This window comes from Amphiprion ocellaris, chromosome 21 (assembly GCF_022539595.1).
Source record: "Amphiprion ocellaris isolate individual 3 ecotype Okinawa chromosome 21, ASM2253959v1, whole genome shotgun sequence".
In the NCBI taxonomy this organism is placed as follows: Eukaryota; Metazoa; Chordata; class Actinopteri; family Pomacentridae; genus Amphiprion; species Amphiprion ocellaris.
Genome location: NC_072786.1, coordinates 7,214,505 through 7,228,301, shown reverse-complemented (window position 1 = coordinate 7,228,301; position 13,797 = coordinate 7,214,505). Strand labels below are relative to the sequence as shown.

General features: G+C 41.4%; 1 protein-coding gene across 2 annotated transcripts in view; it reads left to right on the top strand.

The window, feature by feature from the left end:
- Positions 1 to 13,797, top strand: part of atxn7l1 (ataxin 7-like 1) — a 33,324-nt gene that overhangs the window by 14,702 nt on the left and 4,825 nt on the right. The window contains exons 3-11 of one of the 2 annotated variants that reach the window (XM_055006746.1): positions 1,107 to 1,220; positions 1,842 to 2,040; positions 2,172 to 2,593; positions 6,347 to 6,429; positions 8,729 to 8,988; positions 9,745 to 9,958; positions 11,611 to 11,732; positions 12,321 to 12,839; positions 13,214 to 13,457. In XM_055006746.1, the coding sequence (XP_054862721.1) occupies positions 1,205 to 1,220; positions 1,842 to 2,040; positions 2,172 to 2,593; positions 6,347 to 6,429; positions 8,729 to 8,988; positions 9,745 to 9,958; positions 11,611 to 11,732; positions 12,321 to 12,839; positions 13,214 to 13,457 (2,079 nt within the window). In that variant the 5' untranslated portion in view covers positions 1,107 to 1,204. The remainder of the gene's footprint in view (positions 1 to 1,106; positions 1,221 to 1,841; positions 2,041 to 2,171; positions 2,594 to 6,346; positions 6,430 to 8,728; positions 8,989 to 9,744; positions 9,959 to 11,610; positions 11,733 to 12,320; positions 12,840 to 13,213; positions 13,458 to 13,797) is intronic. The other variant, XM_055006745.1, reaches the window with a different exon arrangement.

The window sequence follows — 13,797 nt, the reverse complement described above, 5'->3', positions numbered from 1 at the left end:
TATTACCACACACTGACACACATTGTGCACACTCTCACCCATTCACCTGCAGCACACTTTCACATACACACTCATACACTCTGAACAAACACAGTCTGTCTGCTCAGCCCTGTTGCTCTGCTGTGCTGCTGTTAGTGGTCTGTTACTGCACTTATTAAATGGTCCTACGCTACTGTGACACACACACACTCATGCACAAAACCTGCTGTTGATTACTGGGTACAACATGACATCAGTAACATCTGCACTGTAAATACGACACTACAGTTGAGAGGTTGTTAGCTTAACTAACGAAGATGGAGATTGCAGTGAAGGAAGCAGATGACCAGATTCAGTCTGTTGTGCTAGATTTAGTTTTTCCTCCAGAATGCCATTAACATACTCATCTAACTCTAAGAAAGACAGTAAATAAGTAACTTTCCAGAATGGAAACATTATATTCCTCTCAAATGGACCTAAATTCAAACTGTAAATGTGTCCCTGGTCGGTGTTTTTGTGCTGTATTTGCGTCATGTTAGTCTGTGTGAGAATGTGTGAAAGTGGGAGTGTAGTTTTTTTTTCTTTACCTGACCTCAGCTTGCACGTCACACCCTCAGTCAAGTGAGCATAGCTTGAGAAGAGATGTGTGTGGAAGCTTGACTGTCAAATATTTGGTAGTATTCTCCGTCGTTGTGGCTCTGCACGGAAGCCTGTTAGCACATGAATGCAGATGTGTACATGGGCAGTTTTGTTTGTTGATTAGTGCACATGTTAATGTTTATTCTATCTGAGTTGCTCACTCCAGGTGAACTTCTTTCTTTTCACTGCTCCCTCCGGGTTTTGATTCGTACTTAACCGTTTGTGTCATCCAAAAAATTAACAGCTGTTTTTCGTCAGCTTATCTGTCAACCCAATCTCACTAGTTCTTGCAGATATTGGTTATTTACTTCTGAAGCAGCTTGTGGAAGAGGCGAGCCGAAGAGTTACATCCTTTTGTTTTGAAGTGTGAACAGAACACGAAGATATTATCAGCTATCCGCTAGTGTGTGTTCAGTGTGTTTCCCCCCCTCGACCCCGCCTCGTTTCTTAGTGTTTACGACGTGTTCACCCCTCTTGTTTTCATTCAGGTAGCTGGGGTATAGTTTGCCTGTGAGACAGACACAGAAAAGAGACAGTCCTGGACCACACACCCCCACCCCCCCACCCACCCTGCTCCCACAAAGACATGCATAGCAAAAACCGTAAGTGTAAGCTACTATCCTCTCCTATGTTTTTGTTTTTTTTTCTTCCCCCCCTACAGCTTTGTGTGATTTACTCCCTTCTGTGTTTCCTTCTGTGTCTCAGCATCTTTTTCACTCGTGTATTCTGATCAGATCTGGGTCAAAAGGTATTCATAAGTGTTGGCTCTTGTTCAAACTTCACATACTAAGAATATGGTAGCAATTTGTCACACAAGGACACTTCAGATGGTGTCAGGAATGTTGCTAATTAGAGAAATGTACATTGAATTTATTTGTAAGGGCTTATTTCTTTTTTTGCGGACAAGTTCTGGCACAGATTTGCCTTCTCTTGTGTTACAACACAGCCATCTGGCTCCAAAGAAGGTTAAAAAAAATCAAATTTGTCTAAATAGCACATTACACTACACTTATTACTAGACTCAGGTGCTAACTGAGTCCAAACCAGATCCCAAAAAAAAGTGCCCAGATCCAAAATGTAGTCATGAGCAATGCATGATCTCATTTGTAGGAGTCTGTCTTGATCTTTTGACCGTGCAGTTTTTATTGTGTGTGCTTGTGTTATGCATCTATTCAGCTGTACACATCAGATCTTTGTCTCTGTTTTGTCTTGACCTGTTCCAGAGAAGCGACACAGCTCCCCGGTCCCCTCCAGGAGCCCCTTGGTTCCCATGAAGCCCAAAACACCTGCAGTGGCCCCCGCTGTGGCTCCCAGTCCTGGGGACACACTGGCATTCAGAGTCCCTAAGGATTATCCACACTCCCGCTTCAGCAAGGCACCACTTGCTGTTTACCCACCGAAGGGGGCACGGAACAAAACATGGTGTGTGACACTTCACCTTCTAATATGATTACGTTCTTTCTCACAACCCCAGAACATTTTTAAGAACTTTCACGGTCCGACAAAACTCTTTTTGCACAATGCTTTAATACTCTCTTCCCACTTTTCTCTAGCGTGTCACTCCCGGTCGTAAGCCTGGAGAAGATGCCCTGCCTCAGCCGAGCCGACTCTGCCTCGCATGTTCGCCTCGCCTCTTCCTCCTCTTCCCCGCTCAAATCTTCATCCCTTACTCCCCCGACTTCTCAACGTTCAAGCGAAAAACTCACCAACGGCCGCGGAGCGAGCGGGCCGTCCACGCCGCGCTCCACCACGCCTCCATCTTCCCTGGATAGGCGGCCCAGTCCGGCACGTTCACCGCTGGACAGACGGGCGTCGTCGACACCGTCTCCCTCGCCGCTGGATCGAAAAGCCTCTTTGTCACCTTCGCCTTCTCACCGATCTGTTGCTCTGCCGGCACTGACGTCATTATCGCCGTTGGACAAGAAGCAGCAGAATGGGACTAAAGCTCCCCCCAGGTCGCACAAAAGACTCTCAGGTCAGAAATTATTTTCACTTTCATGCTCTCATTGTGCCTTCAGATCACAAACCCGATTCTTCTCCTGTGCTGGAAGAGTTAAATAATTCTGCTTGTACTCCTTTAAATTCCTTTCCTAAGCTTTACATAAGAATTCCTACATTAATGCATGCATGCATACACCCTCACAAGCACTATTTCTTATCTCAATATTCTTTGGAGAGCTTCCAGCCCGAATGTTTGGCTGCAGACAGGACAGTGGTGGGGTGAGACTGAGTTGTGGAGATGGAGATAGCCCTCACCGTATTTCAATGGCTTTTTTTCCCCTCTTTCTTGTTTTCTCTATCCCATTACTATTCTCTTGATATATTCTTGCTTTATCACGCCCTTCCTGCCTGTCTATCACAGCTTTCTTTCTCATTCTGACCTCCAAATTAAACACAAGTTAAGCAAGTTATCTCCAAGTAATAGAGGTGAAATGGTGTGTCAGAATAAAATTAAAAAGGTTCATGATGAACACTAAGATTTGTTTTTAAGTCATGTCTCTATCCAGCTTTTCCTTCTCATTTCAGTCTTCTTTCTCTCAGCTTGTGCTGCGTATTGCTGTGCTCTGAGCCTCTGATTTACACCCTCTAATTCACGAGCTCCCACTGCCAAAAAGCAGCTTGTCTTCTTGAGAGATTTTCCCCACCTCCTGTGTCTCTACATTTTTTTCCTCCCTCTCACTCTCCACCTCCTGCCTCGACCTCCTCGTTTTTCTCTTTCGCACACTTGTAGTCTGTCCTAATTTTTTCTGCTCCTGTCTTTTCCACTCTCTCTTTGGCTTTCCCTCTCTGTGCATCATTGTCTTGTTTCTCATCTCGTCCTTCTGCTCTCTGCGTTGTTTGGCTTCCCTTTCTCATCGACGTCTTCCCTCAATCTGCGGTCGCAGTGTTCATCTTCCTCTCGCTCTCAACTTCCTTTTTCAAGTTTGTGTGAATTGAGAGAGTGAGCATGTGAGTGTGTTTATGTCTAAGAGTGTGTTTGTTGCTCTTGCAGCATGCATTGGACCTGTTGTCTCATACTGCAAACACAGAAAGATTACAGGGATTATAGGACAGGCCAGCACAAGATTACAGGCCTCTGACAGTAACTGTTTAAGATAACCAGCTGACTGGAGGTTGTTGTTGGCCAGATAGTTGGTGTGGAGGAACAAAGGTCTGTGTTTCTGTGATTTGAAACTCACAGAAGTTAACTTTTGAAGCCTAGAGATTTGACTTTTACCCAGGATGTACTGCAAAACTGACATTTTTATGTGCTCAAGAGGAAAGCTCTGTTTGTTTTGCAACTTAGTTCCTATTTGTGTGTGTATTAGCATTAATCATGGTGCACAGACAATAACAATTTATTCACCAAGTTAAGTGCTACATTTGAATGACTCTTTGACTAAACACAGCTGTATAGTAGATGCTCTTATTGCAAGAAAGATAAATAGTCACACAAGTTTAAAGTAAGGGTCATTGTTACGCTGTTTTTCAGAGACCATATGGTGCCAATTATTAGTGACAAAGGAGACCTGATACATTTGTAATAAAAGAATATAACCCTCTAAACCTCAAGCGGTATCTGGGCATCTGAGCATTTTTACCCACTGTGGGTTAATTTTTTGCTGTGGTAATAAGTTCTGCACCTCTACAAACCAGCAGAACCAATGCTAAATGTATACTCAAGTCTCTTTGTGCAGTATAACAAAGGTATATTGGCATAAATTATAAAGAAGAATGTCTCTCCTTGTCTTTTATCTACTCTGTGTAAACACAACCTGCAGTTCAGTCCAACTAAGTATTTAACGGCTTTACTGTTGCGCTGAAGAGCACAAAATTTGTATTTTTTATACAAGATGTGGTTAGAGGAAAGGGTTATTATTTTTTTTTTTTAAGTTTTAGATTGATTAGATTTTTAATTTTATGTACAGATTTTTTAACTTAGATTTACTTGTTTTTCCTGGAAAAAATGAAAGTCACACATGATTACTCTAAGGGCTGTTGGAAAGTAGAAATTCCACCAATTTTTCCTGTTTGTTTTAATACACTGGCAGGGTTTAGGGTTCAGAGGGTTAAAATAACATGAAATCCAACTCAGAACTTTGTGAATGCCTGGGATTATTTTTGTTTTACATACGCTACCAGTCAAAAGTTTGGACACACCTTCTCATCCAATGCTTTTTATTGATGAGCATTATTTTCTACATTGTAGATTAATACTGAAGATTAACACTTTTTTATTTACAACATAATTCCATGTGTATTCTTTTATAGTTTTGATGTCTTCAGTATTAATCTAAAATGTAGATAGATAGATAGATAGATAGATAGATAGATAGATAGATAGATAGATAGATAGATAGATAGATAGATAGATACTTTATTAATCCCGAGGGAAATTTAAGATAATTAAATAAATAATTAAATAAAAACCGTTGCTTGAGAAGGTGTGTCCAAACTTTTGACTGGTAGTGTATCTTTTAAATAAAAGATAACTTTTAAATCTATTTCAGCTGTTTTCTAATGACACATAACCAGTCAGAAAGTCGTGTGGGTGAGACGTTACTCGAGACCTCAAATTGGCAGCTACAGAGAGAGAGAGTGGTCTGCATCAGAGCCAAAGCAGTGAATTTTTAAATTAACTCGTTTTTATCAAGAAAATGTCTCTTTTTTTAAAGAAGAAATAATGATACAGATAATCGGAAAAATGCTGAATTTCGAAACAGTCCGTATTGCACTGAAAAGCTCTGTTCTTTCCTCTACTTTCTGGGTCATCATTTGCCTACAGTGTTTCCACAGTGCAAACAGTTTACAATACAGTTCAAAACCCGTGCTGACATTATTTAAGCTCTTCTCCACCTGATGAGTGGAAAGCCGACATTCCCAGATTTTTAAGTCTGATTTGGTGGCTACAGATTTGAATTATTTGCTGCTAAAGGCCTAAAGTTTCTAACTGCTATCACCCGTTTCACACTACTGAGGTACTGTACAGTGGGTTTTTTTGTTTTGTTTTTGTTAATTTTTCTTTTTAGAACTTTCTGGTCACTGATGAGAGCACTTAAGTTGCGGACCAGAAAAATTAAATAAACAAATACATATATGTATTAACACTTAAATATTTATTATAGCAGCTTTACAGGATGTGACAGAAGCTCTTGTCTTAAGGATCTTTGCTGTCCCTCTTTGCTGCTTCTCTTGCTGGAGGTGTTTCATCATATAAAATAGATGTTGGCACAAGAAAGAATCTTTTTACAATAAACATCACAGACTCTGGCTGCAAATTGACACAACCTTAAAAGTTAAGGGGTTACATTTCATCATCAAGTGCATGTTCCCCGCAGATTCCATTCATTAAGGCAGAAGGGAGTTTAGTGGGCTGCCAGTCACTGGTGGCTCTTGTCGGGCTGCCAGCGTGTCTTGTCGAGAATGATTTGTCACGGCATGAAGAATCCAAACAGTTTTGGTGTTTGATACTGGAAACATCGCTAATAATGCCACACAGAGTAGCGCTAATACAGCAGCCTTAGGCCACAGCCGGATGATCATAAAGGAATATCTGAAGAGATGAATGCGAGTGAGATTATGACTGAGCTGCTGCTGTCTCAAAAGAAGCAAATTAATTCACTCATGGCACTGCAGTGCTCCCACTCCCATCAAATGTGATTTGATACTTGAGGGAAGGAAGGAAGAAATTACCCAATGATGGTCTCTCAGTCTAATGTGTGTTTGTGTGTGTGTGCATGTTTTACAGGGAGGGTGTTTGATCCAAACAAGCACTGCGGAGTGCAGGACCCCGAGACTAAGAGACCCTGCACGAGGTCTCTCACCTGCAAGGTAACGCAAATAAACCCGCAAATACTCAGACGATAATGGTTTCTGACCTTTCCTCCCATTTCCTCTCTGAGGGCGTCTGACCAGAAAAGCAGCTTTGTTTGTTTAGGAGAGTAATATTATTGAAGGGCGTGCTAACATCACTGCCGAACCACAGCTATGGTCCTATCTGCCTCTCATGCGTCTGCGCTTCCAATTTCTCTGTTAATGCCGGGTAGCAGTGCTGAAGCATTACAGGGCCTACACTTCCCTTGATGAGGTAATTATAGATGTTGGATGAGGCTGCAGCATCTTTTAGCAGTAATACTCTATTTTACTGCCCTTTAATTACCTCTACCAAGCGTTACTAATCACTTCAAACTGGTTATTAAGTAATTAAAGATGCACCAGGCTAGTGTGTTGATGTTTGGTTTTTGACTGGTTTGTTGCTTTGTTTCTTGGAGTGGCTGGTCAAAATAGTCATGTCTATATCTCTACCATCCCTAACATTTCAGGAAATGTGGCATTATATCTTGATAAGCCGGAGGCCACATTGTCAAAATGTCAAAATATTGCACAAATCATTTCAAGCGAAAAGCAGATCTCATAGACAAGGTAGTCTCACTGCTCTCAGGGTCTGCTGTGGATATCAGAGTCTCTGTTTATCAAGTGTCTCTGAGTAGAAAATCTGTCCTGCCTTGTCAAAAGTTTGCAGAGTTTTCTCTTTTTTTTTTTTTTTTTTTTTTTTTTTAAATGCACTTCGACTTTACTTGGGAAACTACTCTTATTTTGACCAATATTAAGGAGAGGTCCAGAAGTGTGTTTTTGAAAGGAGATGATGATATTCTTTTGCTCAAATACTGAGTTGATTTTTGTGACTGACATTATGCTCGTGCAGAGGAGAGGACATGATGTCCGTGCAGAAAGTGGTGTCCTCACAACCTGAAATTTTTGTTTTAGGACAAGGGAAAATGCAGCAGTGGTGATCCTGCTGATTTAGTAATAATAAATCAGTCAAACTTTCATTGTGCTTATGATGCTTTATATAGATGATGTGCACAATTCAGGGTTCCTCAGTGAGAGTGGGATTCTATTAGTGTTCCCGTGTCCACATGTCGGCTTGTTTACAACTAATTAAATATTGATTAATTTCATTTATTTACTCTTTATTTATTTGAATTTGTAGCAGAGCTCTTGTGTAGTAAGGAGATATGTTCATGTTGTTTTCCAACATTGGAACCATAATAAAGAGATAAACTTGTATAGAACAGAAATTAGAAGAATCTTTTTTGTTTGTTTGTTTAGTTTTTTGTGCACTTTAAAATGAATGCAAGATACAGCTAGGTATGGTAAAACTATTTGATTAGATTTTACTTAACTGAGTTAAATTGACTATTTTATCTACACACATATGTTTATTTACATATTTAAGCGACAAAAAAGGCAAAAAATAGTCAGGGTCCAGCTTTGTAAACTAGGAAATTATCTGGTTATCTTAATTTTGTGTCACCCGAAATCAAATATTTTTTGAGTTTTGGAGCAAAACAAGACATTTGAACATGTAAATGTGAAATTTGGGGAGTGTTTTCTTAAAACATTTTTACTTATGACTTATCTTATTTGTCTATACATATAAAAATACTCTATTTTCTGTGCTTTTGTTTTGATCAACCCTCTAGATTCACTGTCGGAAAACGACAACACGTCAGCATAATTTCTACTTTCCTGCTGCCATCAAATAACATGTCGCATACTGTACTTTTCCTTCACACTGCTGAAACACGTCTAGTTAAACAAAAAGTACTAGTGTAGCCCATGTTTTTGCTTCAGCTTTGAATTGTTGACCTGCCACCCTGTTGTTCAGAAGTCGGGATAGTTAGCATGATGCTACATGAACCCTCCAGGCCTCTGTTTGAAGACGACCTGAATGAGTACAGGAAGAGTTTTTTTTTTTGCCCTACTACCAGTTTAAACCAGCAACTCTGAAGCTCCTCTAAACACATTCTGTAAATGGCTATTGGAAAACCAAATGTTTGATGACTGGTTACCTTCCAAACAGCCTGGGAGGGTTTACAAGCTTGCCAAGCACAGGTAATATTTACCTGTGTTAGTGTGGTGTGATTGTCATGAAACCAGAAAGCCATGCCTCAAAGCTCTGAGTGCAGCTTTCATTTAAAATATGCCACACTCAGTTCTTCCCAGATCAGTATTTTCATTAACAAAGTCTCTCTGGAAATGTTGATGTTTCTTAACACTTACTAGCTCACAGGAGAAGTATGAAATTGCCGTTAATGTTTTATTTTTGTTTACTTTAATGCCACAGACTCACTCTTTAACCCACCGGCGAGCCGTCTCCGGCCGAAGGAAACATTTTGACGTCCTCCTGGCTGAACACAAGGGACGGGCAAAGGAGAAGGACGGAACGAAGGAGAAGGAGAAGGACGGAGCGCAGGGAGGGAAGGAAAGCTCTAACCAGCAGAGTATCACATCACAGGAGGCCACATGTCCCAGCAAGTCTCACTGCCCAAACGGACGACCGCTCTCCACGCTGAAGCTACGACTGGCGAACGCACACATACCAAGGTAGGACATGGAAAGTGTAAACTCAGGATACAGACAACTCCAGCTTTAACAGCACTGTATAATTTTCCAATTGCTTTTGCAATTTCCTCTTTCTTTATGGATGTCTTTTAGTTTAATCTGTACTTGAAAGGAAAAAAGTGCATTTCCAAACAAAGGCCGTTGTTCATTTAAGAGTTTCTCTAAATTTACTTACTGTTTTGGATACTAAAGCATACAGTGTCACTTATAAGACTCATTCATGGGTAATGAGTCTCTTTTGCTTGCCATCCTTTTCATATTTTTCCACCAGGGGATGCTGTAAACACAGATAGCCAGAAGAGCAATAGAGAAAGTCTGCCCTTGTGAAAGTGTTATGAGAAACTCATTTCCCGTTTCCATTCAGAGGCTGATCCTGTGTTTGAAGAAGGAAGTTATTTGGGATTTTGCCACTTGAGCAAACATCTAGAATGACACTGATTGTGGTGTAAGGGCAGATATGGTTTTATTTAGAGGTTTTATTTATCGACAAAGAGCTTTGCGCTCTTGCTCTTTCTTTTCTTTTTTTCAGTCTTTTCCATTACTGTTTCCAATTTTCTCTACCTTCCTCTTCCTTTTTCCATTTCACTGTCTCTTCCTCCTTTTCCCGTCTGTGTTTTGCTTTGATTTCTTACCTTATTTGTTGTTTTTATTCAAATAAAATTTCACTTCTGTACCCCTTTACTGACCTCGCCTCCTTGTTTTATTCACCCTGCTGTCTTTGTAATATTTCCTCTCCAGGGTTCCAGGCGGCTCCTCCGCTTCCACCTCCGCTCCTCTTCTCCCAGCAGCACCTCCTGCCCCGGCCCCGAACCCAGAGCCGTCTCTCCACAGCTGGGTGACGACAGCGGGAGACAGCAGTCGCCTCTCCAGTGACGAGGGAGACGCAGAGACTCCAGAGGACACCGACAGACCTGCCTTTCACTGCTCCAATCATCACCCACAGCCTTTAGGGGTAAATACTATGACTACTAACTCTGCACTTTTTCATAGTCCATAACCTCGGGGCATCCGATACTCATTTACACAAGTTTTAGGCAATATCTCTACTTTTTTACCCTGCAGGGTCTGCTTTTATGTGTCATTTATAAGAATTATTTTAGTTGGCATTGAGCCTCAGGTGTTGCTCTTATCCAGTGTTTTTAGAGGAAAAACAAAGTAAAGTCTGTGTATAAGTGTGATTTTAGAATCGGAGCAGTATATGGAATACTTTAACGTTTGGGAAAATACTTGGTTTAATGTCTGTATTACATATCAAGCTTGATTAAACTGGCTGCCTGTGTACCTTTGAAGCTCACAAATTCTCACAAATTTCGCTGGTTGTTTAATCCGTACAAAACCAAAGGTGTAGAAATAGCAAGTTCTTATCTTCAGACATGGCCCAGGTAGGAATATTTCCTATCCTATGAATTTGTACACATCAGTACACTTCACATTATCAACCAAAAGTTATAGCAGCCTACCGCAGTAGGGGTGGATGTACAGGACAAGTACAGGGATTGATCCAAAAAGCTGAGAGGGTTTTTGCAGTGCAACACAGTCTACATACAACATGTGCTTTCTGTCATGAGTCAGGATGTCACCAGACAACAAACGATCAACTCTGGGACCTGTGTTGCACACGTTTTTGTGACCAGTGGAAGGTGCACATTTGCGATTTCTCCATAGATTACAAATTGAAGCAAACATCACATTCTGTGTCAGTCAGCAGCCAGATGATCCAAGCTTTATATGGAGGGGAGGACGAACCTGTAGTTTCAAAAAGCAGACATGGCACATCAGGCCAGGAGCACATCAGGAGGATTGTTGATTTTTCAATGTTCACGTTGTTGCAAAACCTGAAAATAGTTCCACAGAGTTAGAATGTAAAGAAAGTGTTCTATTGTATTGTCCTGAAGTGGGAAACTTTGGGAGCAAACTGCCTGAACTTTCACCTGATAGCATGTGACTGCTCTGATGTGCTGTGTACCTGACTATAGCACAGTAATTATGCAATTTTTCGGCTACAACGACGCAATCATCCCTTCTAGTCATCAGATTTCACTCCCTGTGACTTTATCTTCTTCCCCAAAATGAAATTAATGTTAAAGTGTTGCTGTTTTGACAGTTTAATAGATTGAACACTTATAACAGATGGTGCTTGAACATGTCAACGAGACTTGCAGCGAGCATTACAAGTGCTGCAGAAGCACTGCGAGCACTTCATCACTGCATATGGATACTGCTTTGATGAAAATTACTGCCAAATTGAAATCTGTGCAGTTTTTGATATTCATCAGTACAGTCTGGTAACTTTTAGATTGACCCTCATGTACAGTTTTTTTCTGAAGTTCTCAAGAAAGCATTGCTTATTGTAGGTCATCTCTCATGTCACTTAGTCTTAATTTGGAACTTTTCTCTTTTCAGCATCTGTTTCTCACATTTGTTGCCTCTTTCCATCTTATTTTTGTCTGCCCTATCCCTTCATTCTCTCTAACTCACTCTGTTCTTACTCCTCTTGACCTCTTTCTTTTTCTCAACATCTTTCTCCACGCCTTTCTTTATTACCCTCTTACTTCCATTAAACTCTCATCGGCTCCCCGTTTTTGTTTTTTTTTTTCTCTCCAGTTTTGCGTTTTCAGCAGCAGACTCATGGGACGGGGCCACTATGTGTTCGACAGGCGATGGGATAGGATGAGGCTGGCGCTGCAGAACATGGTGGAGAAACATCTTAACGCACAGATGTGGAGGCGAGTACGCATGAGCAGTACACATTATTACATTTTCTTTCACTGTTATGTGTGTGAAAGCACACAATGCACAAATCAATGACACACCTCCGATCTCCAAAACCAGGAGGCACTTAGAAATCAACAGGTGATAAATGATAAGGAAAATTGGGTTTTATTGTTAGCATGAGCAGGTGTAAATGTGAGGGGAGGTGCTGTGCATGCTGACCTGTTTTAAAGCAATTCAATTTGATTGTGAGACAGGAAATGTATTTTTTCTGTCAAGAGAAAATGTGATCACACGGGAAGCCTTCAGATTTTAAATTAAAGTTGGAGAGAACAACACAAACAGACTACTAATAGAGAAAATATGGTAGGCGTGCGTACATGTAATGATTAAACAAAATTTAAAAATGAACAGACTATGAGTAGTTTTTGAGTTTTTATTCATAAGATTAGCAGAAATAGAAGCACGACTAGGAGAATCGTATAAAATTCCTCAACTTATAGAAACAAAAATGCCATTTAGTAAAATGCAGTGTGTGCATGTTTAGTGCAGTTTTTGTTGGTGCATTTCTTCTTTGAAAGATCCCATCCTTTGTCTTTCAGGAAGGTACCTCTGGCTGCTGAGAGTCTCCCCTCCCTCTCCCCGTCTGGTTCCTCCTCCATCACTTCCCAGCAGACGTCCTCACCCGCCTCCGTCAGCTCCTCTCTCCTCGCCTCCCCCTCCAACTCCCTCTCCTACACCGCCACGTTTCCTCAGTCTGCGTCCACGGCCGGAGTGTTCAGCATCAGAGACTCTACGCAACCCCAAGTTTTCGCATCGGGAAAAGCCCGTAACGGCGCACATAAAGCCGGTTGCTCATCCAAAGACTCGGAGGACCCTGCAGTGGGACCTAAAAAGAGAAAAAACTCTTCCTACTCTTCGTCTTCTTCCTTGTTTCCGACTGTGGATGACCACAAAAGGAACGGCAGCAGCTTTCATTCAACGTTACAGGGCTCTGGGGGGACAGCTGCCTCCCCAGCCAGGAAAAAGGGACTCGGTCGTGGGGATAGTGGGCTTTGGAGCAGCTCAGAGGACTGGCTGTCCAGAGCTGATGGGTCTCAGAGTCACAACTCACAAAACAGGTGGGCTGTGGAGTTTAGACAGTGATCGAAAAATTCTTAAAACTGTAATTCTGTTCTTTGTATTCAGGATATTTAGTCATACCTACTTATTCTGCTATTAAATTCTCTTTTATTATTATCGTTTGTGACACAGACAGTGGAGGTTCAGCTCAAAACACATGAGTGTGATTCATTAAAAGTAGAGAAGCGTGTAAGCACACAGTGCAAAGGCTGTGATGACAGGTGTTTGGCCTTCATCAAAATTCTGCAGCATTGTAAGATCTGCTGCAATGAATAACAAACCAACCCAAAGGGATTATACAGACGAGTGAGGAGAGAGTTTACAGTCTGTTTTTAATCACAATTTTCCTCTCATTTTAATGCTTTCTCTCCAGTCGAGAACTTGCCACCACCAGTATACCCTACTCACCCAACAGGGAAGTGGCCCATCAGCCAATGGCTCCCCCCTCAGGACCCTTAGCTTATGGCGGAGGAGCCGAGGGGAGGAAGAGGAGGAGTCCCAGCTCTTACAGAGGGAAGGCCAGCAAGATGAGCAGGCCGGGCAAGTTAGAGAGCCTTTTTGGGAAAGGAAACGACAGCGGAGGGATACTGGCTTTGGGGCCCGAGTCCCCAAGACAGGTCAGTCTTACAAACTGTCTCTCACAATTACTTACTACTTAGAATCTTCGTGAATATATTTTGATGTGCTCAACCCTGAAGTTTCAAACCAATGTTCTGTTCACCTGGGTGTCTGTGCAGAGGAATGTCTTGGAAGAAACTGCAAATGTTGATCTATGACCCACAGCAATATCTAAATTTTCAGTCTGACCAAAGAAAATCTTTGTAGAGTTTACACATTTCTTATGGAGATGCTTTGGTTTTCATTATGTGACGAACTGAAGCAACTAAATAACAAAGACCTAGTGTCTGTTAAAGTGATGAAAACAGATTAAACTTTATCCATAAAGAAGATGATGAG